The sequence below is a fragment of the Bufo gargarizans genome, chromosome 2 (genome assembly GCF_014858855.1).
Source record: "Bufo gargarizans isolate SCDJY-AF-19 chromosome 2, ASM1485885v1, whole genome shotgun sequence".
Taxonomy (NCBI): Eukaryota; Metazoa; Chordata; class Amphibia; order Anura; family Bufonidae; genus Bufo; species Bufo gargarizans.
In genome coordinates, this window is record NC_058081.1 from 67696651 (window position 1) to 67708416 (window position 11766).

At 44.2% G+C, this 11766-nt stretch overlaps 1 protein-coding gene across 2 annotated transcripts in view; it reads left to right on the top strand.

The window, feature by feature from the left end:
- LOC122929443 (adhesion G protein-coupled receptor E3-like) overlaps positions 1-7867 on the top strand; it is a 174870-nt gene extending 167003 nt beyond the window's left edge. For both annotated transcript variants that reach the window (XM_044283007.1, XM_044283008.1), the window contains 4 exons: positions 2628-2719; positions 2877-3045; positions 5161-5253; positions 7127-7867. In XM_044283007.1, the coding sequence (XP_044138942.1) occupies positions 2628-2719; positions 2877-3045; positions 5161-5253; positions 7127-7207 (435 nt within the window). In that variant the 3' untranslated portion in view covers positions 7208-7867. The remainder of the gene's footprint in view (positions 1-2627; positions 2720-2876; positions 3046-5160; positions 5254-7126) is intronic.
- The last annotated feature ends 3899 nt before the right edge of the window (positions 7868-11766 follow it).

Genomic DNA, 11766 nt, shown 5'->3' on the forward strand with positions numbered 1-11766 from the left:
GGTCCATCAACCTAGCAACCTAATAAGTAAATAAGAGTTTAACCTCTTAGGTGCCTGCACACTTACCACTGGGTTTACATAACATAGGTAATCACAAAATCGCACTAAAAACTGTAGATTAATTGACTTGGCAATAATTGCCAACATTTGCAGCGCCCCACTGGGCTACTGCACTTACGGCATTATTTGTGTACAATAGTTCAGTGTATTATATGCTTGTCAATGAGAAACTGAATGTCTGTCAGTGTAAGGCCTCATGTACACAAACGTATTTTAATTCTGTGTCCGTTCCGCTTTTTTTACCGACTGTATACGGAACCATACGGTACTCCATGTGCATTTCGTTTCCGTATATCTGTATTTCCGTTCCGCAAAAAAATAGAACATGTCCTATTACTGTCCGCATTAAACAAGGATAGGACTGTTCTATTAGGGGACAGCTGTTCCATATTTTTTGCAGATCCATTTTTTGCGGACCACAAAATACATACAGTTTTGTGCATGAGGCATAACAGTGACATGCAGCCTACTAGGACCTAGTAAGACTGCAAACATGGCAGATCTGGAGGTCTTCAATAGGGCCATGGAAACACATCTTGTCTTCTAGAACTTGGTTGGTGGTTACTACATGGAATCAGTTTGTACTGCTGACATATACTCCCCAAGCAATTGCTTCTGTAATCCTTCTTGCACTCTTGAGAGGTTTATTTACAGTATATACTCTAGATTGCACAGGGCTGAATTACAGGAAGACATACTGAAGATATTGTAAAAGCTTTAAAGCGTATCTCCAACAATATAAAGGCTTTAGAGTGCTAATCTGTGTAAAGAGCTTATTACACAGCTTTAATTACTACGGGTTTTATGGGAGCTTTGTTCTCCTTGCATGGAGCTCCAATAAACTATAAGCGTAAACTGCTACTAGAAAAAAATCCAGTGGTTCAGTATTATTGGGAGAGGAAGATAGATATACTCAGCTAGACACCGCTGGTACCATATAGGTCCAAGATCAAATCACCAGGCAAATAATCCAATGATCCTTGTTACACTAGACATAGCCATCAGTAGTCCTCATGCAGGGTAGAGTTCTGCTAAATCTTGTTGACATCAGCAAATGTATAACACAAGCTTTGATACTGCCTCTATGGGTATGACCCCAACGTTGTGGACTCAGCAAGACCAACAATACAGCAGAAAACCCTGCAAACATGCAAGTCTATGCCTTCTTCAAAACTGCCTGTTTAAAGTCTATGTATACTTTTGGAGGCATTTTTTGTTTATGCTTGCATTTCACTAATTTTTGGCAAAAAATAATATTTTCCATTGGCCTTTATTAAAATTATTGAGCCATTCTGTCAAAAAGGGTTAACTGTTTTTCTAACTGTGTGACTGATACTTTCACTTCCTGCCTCTAATAAACCTTATCTCTAAACTACTAAGAAGTCATAAACACTTATTTAAGCCACATTCTTATCAGTAAGATAAGAGCTTAGCTATAATGAGTGTCAAAGAGCAGAGATAAGGAGCCCGTCAGCTCCCCGCCTGACGGAAATGAGAGAAAAGGCTGCTACTAGAGAATCTCAGATATGTACAGAAAAAAGGACTCCATATTTTTAATAAAACCCATTGAAAAAAAGATTTTAGCTCAAAATGAGCACAATGCAATAATAATAATAATAAAAGAAATTGTCCCCAACGGTGTACATAGCCTTTAAAGATTGACAGCTAATTGGTGATTAATAATGGTCTAGCAGTTTTGTAAGTCTGTGTGCTTTTCTATGCTCCACGGCCACATTTCAAACACATGGTAGCTGCTACATGGGCTGTATCCTAAGAGGAGGCTACCAACATTTTTTTTACCTGTTTAGGCTACATTCACACCACTATATACGTTTTATGGTCCACAAACCTCGGATCTGTAAAACACGGATACCAGCCATACCCCGTATTCCTTGGTCCTTATTATGGAATTGCCTGTTTTTGTCCACAAAATGGACAAGAACAGGACATGTTCTATAGTTTACAGAATGGGCGCATGGATGCAGACAGCAAACGTATGACATCCATGTGCTGTCCGATGATATCTGTGTGTTGCCTGCATTTTTGCGCCCCCATAAAAATAAAAAACATCTGAGGCTGACGAAAATGGGGTCATGTGAATGTTTTGACACTGACATAAAAATAACACCTGGAGGACTCCAGATATGCTGGACACTGTAATGGTATTGTGCGGCGGCTTGACTTTGAAGACTGTTAAGACTGATAAAAAAAATTGGCCATTGGGGTGAACACCTTGTAAAACAAATTCCAAATTCCAGCGCCACATCTCCTGTTCTTGCCACTTCTGGAACTGTGACTTGCTATCTACATGTGACCAATTTACGGCTTCACTGTGACGTGTGCAGGAACGGCAGCGTGTCCAGCCCACTGGCAAATTTTTAGGACAACTGTAGAACTATGTTTCAGTGATCAACATTTTGATCACAGATCTGAATGTGTTTACATATTATACAGAGTACATTTGGTTTGTATGATTCATACCTTCACATTGTACATATGTTTTTGACCGCTACGTTTATTTCCTAAACTTTCTACCTTCTCTTCCATGTCATTCCCATTCTTTATAGATGAACACTGCACTCTTGGTCTTCACATTCATACTCCTCAGGAGGAGGCTTGCCACCATCAACACAAATGTGTCCACCCTGAAAAACAGTAGGTGAGTAAACAGACAGTGAGGAGGCTAGTGCACGACGGTGAATATCCAAAAGGATGATAAATCATGAGTAACAGGAGAAAATAGACCATAACAACTGTAAAGTGAACTTCTTGTATAAATGATGGAGATTCTCATTTCCCTTTTCTTTCCTCTTCAGGTCACTGACGTTCAAAGCCTTGGCTCAATTCTTTATTCTTGGCTGTACTTGGGGTATTGGATTCTTCCGATTTATAAATGTTTCCTTGGTCATCGCTTATATATTCACCATATGTAACAGTCTACAGGGCGTCTACATCTTTCTCGTACATTGTGTATTCAACTATCAGGTAATCATTTTTTGTGAAGGTATATCTTAAAAATGATATGTAATGAACAGCTGCTAAACCATAGCATGTGTCCTACAACATGTGGTCTTAGGCAAAACAGCATAGCAGAACACTGACTGTGTAATGTGCCCAATCTCACCACCTAAATAACAGTAGTCTGGAGCACCCCCAATAACAGCAGTCTGGTTGTGTAGTCTGGAGCGCGCCCTATAACAGCAGTCTGGTTGTGTAGTCTGGAGCGCCCCCTATAACAGCAGTCTGGTTGTATAGTCTGGAGCGCCCCCTATAACAGCAGTCTAGTTGTGTAGTCTGGAGCGCCCCCTATGACAGCAGTCTGGTTGTGTAGTCTGGAGCGCCCCCTATAACACCAGTCTGGTTGTATAGTCTGGAACGCCCCCTATAACAGCAGTCTGGTTGTGTAGTCTGGAGCACCCCCTATAACAGCAGTCTGGTTGTGTAGTCTGAAGCGCCCCCTATAACAGCAGTCTGTTGTGTAGTCTGGAGCACCCCCTATGACAGCAGTCTGGTTGTGTAGTCTGGAGCGCCCCCTATAACACCAGTCTGGTTGTATAGTCTGGAGCGCACCTTATAACAGCAGTCTGGTTGTGTAGTCTGAAGCGCCCCCTATAACAGCAGTCTGTTGTGTAGTCTGGAGCGCCCCCTATAACAGCAGTCTAGTTGCATAGTCTGGAGCGCCCCCTATAACAGCATCCTGGCACATTTTTCAGTCAGTGGCCTTATCTCTGCTGGAGTCCATTATAGTCAATGGGACTGGCAGGCGGTTCTGTGGTTCAGGCATAGCCAGATGTTACCTCAATGCCTGCCAGAGATCTTAATGCTGATGTGAAAGATCATTAACCTTCTACAGCATCCCCTATAACAGCAGTCTGGCTATTACAGCATAGTGACTCATTCAGCTCTAATGCAGCTGGTCAAGAACTGCACTCTATCAATGAAGGTCCATGGTGGCCCAGCTAATTCTTTAAGGTAGGCATGAATAGTTGAACTTCCTCCAGTTTTTGATGATGTGCAGTTGAACAGGCTGTTTTGACAGAAGTGATAATATACTGTTTGCTTCTTCTGCTACATAAAGTTTGTCTCTTAGCAGGAGTCTATTATACATCCCAAAAATGTGGCAGAAACTGTCACTGTGACAGATCCAGAAGAAATCCACAACAGATTGGACATTTCAAAATTAGTACCTTCTCCACCCAACTTGTGAGATTTACCCATGTTCTGGCTGTTGGGATTTCACTATAGAAAGTTTGAGATACCATGTTCTAGGCATGGATCCTAGAGGTTGAACTCCACCAATAAGACACCAGTCCATTATATTAGTATGCCATCAATGTTTGTGGTAGGAAATGCCTTAAAATGAAACATTTGTGTTGTATTGTTAGGACATATGGATGTGATAGGAGGGAGGGGCCCTCCTTGGTAACTCCTTTTATGTACCACAGAAGCTCTGTTGGACCAGATGTGACCATGCCTTACATGAATCTCCATTCATTCCTGTTATAACAGCTGATTGCTGGGGTGAAAAAAGCCAGACCCACTGTCATCAGCTGATCACCAAACCAACTTCTCTTAAAGGCAAAGGATCCCCAGTGACTTTGGCCATGTCACATATCACATGTCCAAAGGTCGAAGTGTATTGCTCCACCACTGCAACTAGTGAAAATTAATGGGGTCTTGTTTTATGAGCAGGGCAATTTGCTGCGATCCAACAATCGCAAGTAATCTTAACCCGCTGGATTTCTTGTGATCCTCAGTGTTCCTGTCTGGCGTCGCAGCAACTTTCGTAACATGAATCTATTCACCTTCATGTTTTTAAATGCTGCAGCACTACGCTGCGATCTTTGGCCATCTGACGTGTTGCACTCTCTGTGTAGCCTCTGCAAATCACATATACGGTATATACAGCTTACATAGGTGATCTACATGTTTTTCAGTATTTGTCTTCTGGAGAGTTTTGGATCAGGTTCCTGTAGTCAACATTTATACCTCTACTAGAATAAACATGATTCAGAATACATATAACACAAGAAGGTTGAGAAGATTTGTCGGAGACTTAAGATCATGCATCTGTTGCGATTTTTTCTTTCTGCTTTACAGGTAAGACAGGAGTACAAAAAACTGTCCTGCAAGGCTCGGAAACGTGGCAAGCTGTCAATGGATGACTCCACCCCTAACAATGTCACTAAATCAGTAAGTGTCCACCCGTACATTTGCCCCAAGCCTTGGCGAAGCAGAGTGGAGGATGGGAGTGGTTGTGTCCCTATCTGCAATAATTTTTCACAGTGACAATCCTCACACCGATGCTTCCTAGGGCCAGGACAGTGACACCCTTTCTTCCCTCGAGGCACATCATGATGTTGGAGGTAGTTGGGATACCCTTGATGTTATTAGTGTTGTACTGGTACAAGACAGAAGATGTAGGAGCTAGATCGGTGTAAGTCAGTAACCAGGCCAGTTGTAAATAGAATAGAAAATAGACAAGTCTCTCTTTACTATAGTGCAGAATGGAAATTGTAGTACATCCAACTGTATCAAAACACAGTTCCAAACAACTATGTTCCCAGATAGCAATGTATAGAGGATGGGGATTGTAGTACTCTTTTTTCTATCTCACCAAAGTATCTCTCTGCAGAATCCAAGGCTGGCAAAATTATTCTAGTAATGGTGCTGTAATTCCCAGGTGAGGGGTACAGGGATAAGATACAGTGGGCCAGACTGTGTCAAATAGTGAAAGGTGTCCCTGTCACTGCAGTAAAGTCTCTCAACCGTAAACAGCAAATACCTTGCTGGCTGACTCCAATGCTCAGCCATGCATATTCTGGACCTTCTAGTTCTTTTCTTTCTCTCTTCCTGGTGTGCTGTGAAGAAGAGATGGTTTTCTCTCTGAATTTCACAGAGACAGTGATTCTCTGGAGTTCAGGGCTAGTCCTCTAAGGAGTGAGCAAATGTAGCTCTCACTTCCGCCACTAGCACAGTGATCCCTGAGCTAGGGGCGGAACTAAGTCCAACACCTAACCTCCTACAGGGTCCGAATCATTAATGCTCAATAATCCATACAGTGATATGCTTGTATATTACAAGGTATCAACACATTAATTAGCACTAGTGATGAGCGGCAGGGGCTATATTAGAATTCGCAATATTTCACGAGTCGAGAATTTGAGATTATTTTATTGAATGCGAAAGATCGACAATGTAAAAATCGCATAATGCAAATTCGTAACACGAAATACAGGCGTGGGTCACTTTGGCTACATTTTTCATGAGTTTCTCCTGAGACTGGAGAACATGGTTGGCACGGCAGAACATTACAGTAGCTTTATATGCAGATAGTCAAGTGCTCCAATATATTTGCGATTGCACTAATCGGCAGTGATTAGATTATTTTTTCGCACTATGTGCAACTTCACATTTTAGCAGGTCTGACTACAGACTACAGATTGGTGCACCAAGTATTGTTGTGAACTTGACTTTGTTTTCTTCTCATTGGCCCACAAGCAAGAAGCAGAGAGGAATCGTGTTCAGATGGAAAAAGAAAAATGCTGAATATTCGATATAAGAAATACATAGCACTATAATCTAAATATTTGTGAATTCTCGAAGTGGTGATATTCGCAATAAGAATTAGCTATTCGAATATTCGCGCTCAACACTAGTGATGGCCAGTTCGCATTGTTCGCCAGTGAACACATGCAGGCTGCTATCTTGACTCACCCGTCCGGCGATGCACAGGTAAGCCCTTACCTGTGCCGCGAGCCGGTCTGAAATCAAATGCGGCCAGGGGCCTTCATCGGGCTGTTCTCGGAACTGCCTGCTCCCGGTAACTGCATTTGATTTCAGACCGACTCGCGGCACAGGCACAGGTAAGGGCTTACCTGTGCATCGCCGGATGGGTGAGTCAAGATGGCAGAACGCATGTGTTCGCTGGCGAACTGGCCATCACTGCTCAACACTAATTAGCACTGCATAATAACAACAGTTTTTAAGTCCCCTATTGTGAGGTGCTGCACATTTATTACTGGAGCCATTTTGAGGTCTAAATGTGCCTTTTTGTCCTCCCCAGATAACCTTAACTGAAATTAGTAAACCTGCATGCAGTGAAAAGACTACGGCTGAGACAAAAATAACCTGGACACAGGACTAGACCTCTAGATACCAGCTATAAAGCCGACCGACCACACACATCAGAGGTATCAACCATACCATGGACGTTTATAAGAACGATCCCACCAGCAAAGTAAATTGCACGATCATGCAGTTTGTACAAAATGGCAAATGATCGGCCAAATTCAGTTGAACATGCCAGACACAAAATTTTCCAGCTGGAATTTTCTGAAGACATATTGGCTACATTAATGCGACATGAAAAAAAAAAGTCTGTTAAAAACGGCAAAACAGGACCACTATGTGTTACATTATTACAGCTAGGGACCACTATCAGGGACATTATACTGCAGCAGTTGGTATTTAATTTACTAAAAAATTCATCAATTTTTAACGGCCATGTAAAATGATTGCAAAACGACCATTAAAAACGGACAGATAGCCATAAAATGGATACATAAATGGTAGAAAAATGGACACTGTGGCTGTTTTTTTTTTTTAACCATTGAGAATAATTGTTCACATAAAATTTTCATACAGTGGTCGGTCAAAATGGGTAAAATTGTCCATTCCAGCCAACTTTTGTCTTAGGCTACTTTTACATTAGCGTTTTTTGCGGATCCGTCATGGATCTGCAAAAACGCTTTCGTTACCATAATACAACAGAATGCATGCGTCATGAACGGATCCGGTTGTATTATGTCTTCTATAGCTATGACGGATCCGTCATGAAAACCATTGAAAGTCAATAGGGGACACAATAGAAAAAGGATCCGTCCCCATTGACTTACATTATGTGTCAGGATGGATCCGTCTTTCTCCGCACCACATTGCGGACAGAAAAACGCTGCTTGCACCGTTATTCTGTCCGCCATGGGAGCGCAACCAAATGGAACGGAATGCATTTTGGAGCCTTCTGTTTCGTTCAGTTCAGTTTTGTCCTCATTGACAATGAATGGGGACAAAACTGAAGCGTTTTCTTCCGCTATTGAGATCCTATGACGGATCTCAATAGCGGAATTGAAAACGCTAATGTGAAAGTAGCCTTACGTGTATGGACACCTTGAGCCTTTTCTATGTCACATGATGTGTTTTATTTTTTGTACAGCATGTAGCCACTCAATGTTTATGATCATATATTGTATGCAATATGTAGGTTTTATTTTTTTGCCAGTTTCTGTCATTAATGGGGGCACCAGGTTTGTGTTTGTAGACCACCATCAGTTGCCCCATGTTTTACCAATAAATGAATACAGATAAAGGTGTCTGTGTCATTACCGATTTTGAATGTTGCCTTAATGATTTAACAGGGACACATTTATGCAGGGTGATTCAAAAAGAATGGTGCGATATTATAGTCTCCGTATTTATAACTGAGAGAAAGTAATACTTATGGGCAGGGCTGCATACGTATTGGTCGTGGGTAAGGCATGCCAAACCTGAACTATATGGCTGAGTTGTGCCTGGAGCCACGGGCGTGGGTAGGCCTGGAGAGGGCGTACCCTATTGGAGTGTATGAAAAAAGGGATGGGAGGGAGGGGTGAGTAAGACACACCACCAGTGGATAGGAGTGGTGGGTATATATAGGGAACTTACGCCCTGCCCACAAATACAGGCTGAAATCAGCCTTAATACTTATGGGCAGGGCTGCATACGTATTGGTCGTGGGTAAGGCATGCCAAACCTGAACTATATGGCTGAGTTGTGCCTGGAGCCACAGGCGTGGGTAGGCCTGGAGAGGGCAAAAAGTCAAGGACACTATGTTGACTAGACCAATTATTTGTATTTTTCCAACACGCATGACCTATAACGCCATTGACTGAAAAGCCTGGGAGATCTCCCTGTGTGGACTGGGAACGTACCTGCCGAATCAAGATGATCTCCAGCGCCCCAATGATCGGATAACATGAGCGTGGACCTGGGGTTTGAAGCTGACGATGCTGCCCCGATGTGGCATGAATGGCCCGAAATGACTCTTGGGTCGTACCCAAGACCTGCCGCCAGGGAGCAGATATAGGACGTGAATTGGTTTGAAGAGAGTGGCTTGTTTTTGAAGGGCAGGAGAGGACTGACAGGAGGTGCTGTATGCAATAGGGACATTAATTTATGAGGATCTGGACCGGGCACCAGCTATTCTGGATGGGAAAATATTTATTTCCGTGGGCGGCCCCATCTGGCTTGTCTTGGTCAACGGGATGCTGAGTATGTGGTAGTTATTATGCCAAGACAGCTGTTCTATGCGGAGACAGCCGTGTCCCAGAGGGCTGCTAGTGAACTCTCCTAGGAACATGACCTCTTGAATTATCGCTGGTAAAAGGCCCAAAAAGGGTTGCCGTCCAGTGCAGAAGACAAATCCCTGAACGCTCGCTGGACACTGGCTGTGTGCGGGTGGAAGCCTGCGCTGCGTTTTATTTTTATTTTTTTTTAGATTCCCCTGAGAGCCGCCTTGATGGCCTGGTTGGACAAAAATGGAAGAGCGACCTGGGTTATTAAGTATGAAGTGGTGTTGGAGGCCTGGTAGGCACAATCCGATGGCATTGGCTTCTGTTGGGAGAGACAGAAAGCTAAGAACGCCAATATGTAAGATATTTCGTCCCAGCCACCCTGAGTGTAGAGAAGTCTAAACTATCGAACGCTTTCCACCCAGCTCTGTAATTCCTGGTCGTATTTGGAGCTAACGACTGTCTTATGAGGTGTTTCGCTGCTGAAACCGCCTTTGCCCTTGTTGCGCATTTCTTACCTTGTGGAGGCCTTGTCTGATTTGAGAATGATAGTGGCCGGAAGACACTTCTAGGAATCTGAGGGGAACATTAAGTTGATTAAATACCGTAACTGTGGAAATCTGATGAGGACCACGAGACCCCTTGACTGTCCAGGAGCCCCCTAACTAAAGGCCGAGCCTGGATAGACTGAAGTGGGATGTGGCAGCTTTAACATGACATATAGCGTGATAACAGCAGCGCTGGGCCTGACGGTCCAGATGTCACCCAAACATTTAGCTTGTCCTGGGCATCCAGCAGACGAGACAAATAGCATGACATGACAACAGCAGTAGCTGAACCTGGGCGGTCCCGGTGACATACATCATTTAACATGGCCTGGACAATCCAGGTAACACTCGGCCTGGCGATCTAGGTGACATGCAGCATACGGGTAGGCTACCCGACACTGCTAGATTTGAGTGTGTAGTTCCCTTTAAGCCAGTCAGGCCGGTTACCGGCAATCCTTATCACAGCCAGCAGAGGGAGCCCCCAGTTCAGTATAAATAGGCTAGGGCCTAGCTCAGGAAGGGTAGAAGTTTCCAGACTCAGTGCAGAGAGGTTTCCTCCTGAGTCACCATCCGTTTAGCTGAAGCAGCATAAGCAAGCCACAAGCCAAGACACAGAATACCACAGAGGCCGATCAGATAAGCAAGAGGTACTCCATATAACAGAGGAGGTACTAGATAAGGACAGCTTCAAGGGTACGCCAGATAAAGGGCATTAGACCTTGGAGAGAAAGTCACATATGAGTCAGGACCCAGTCAGGAATAGTGTGTAAGCCGCCTGTACTGCATCTCCTGCAATCAACACTCTGTATTATACATTGCTAGGACCGGCCATTCTGTAACTCCCAAGAACCACCTGTATTGCTATAAGAAACCAACCGTCTTTTATGGAACTGTGCTCTTCCTGTGTCCATGTATTACCCTGACTGATATTCAGTAAAAGTTCCAGTTTTTGTTGGCTATCCTGTGCTTGCTTCATTCTTCCACCATACTTTACACGGCGTGTCACCGTTTAACTGACACTGGCGTCACGAACTGTTAAATACCTGCCTGTTCCAGTATTTGCCCCAATTGAAGACGACAGTGGATCCCAGGTTAGTGGTCAATCTGCACTACAAAGCCCAGCACACACTACTGACCCCCTGGGACACTGCATCGCTCTTTTTGGCGTCACGAACAGGATCCGCATACTTCGACAGTGCAGAGAAGTGTGAACTGTGTGCTTTAACTATTTCACCACCGTATGGCAAAGACTGTAACCCTTTATTTCCAAGCCGGTGGATTAAAATTGTGCCTGGTAGGAATCAGAGGCGCTGTACTGTGTTGCGCTACCCCCAGAGAGAAAATCGTATTTGTGGACTGTGATTTATTGGACTTTGCAACACCCTGCTTGCTGTCAGGGAATCGTGATCAAGATGGCCACCGGCCGCCTGGAGTAAAGTTTCCCGCGCTGCTGAGGACCTCCGTGGGCGGATCCCTTCAAAGACACAGAGAATCCCGCCCCTCTTCATCATCGCACCGCCGCGGCCCTGCTTTTCCTGCGTCAGCAACGTCACCGCGTACACAGGACGTCCAGAGTCTCCCGAGATTTGGCCTGCGCGAACCCGCCGATACCGGTAAGAACTTGTATCCGGAGGGAAGGGGATTGTTCCGGCCCCTTTAGTCACCAGCGGCCACCTCGTAATAAGTTAACATGTCAGATCCGGGAGTTGCCGAGCGGCCGGACCCGGGAGAGCTTGCGGCTCCTAATCATCCTATAGCCCCCAGCATGATGCCCTTTACCATGCCTTACTATTTTGGGGCCCCATGGTTTCCCCGCTATAACGGAGAGG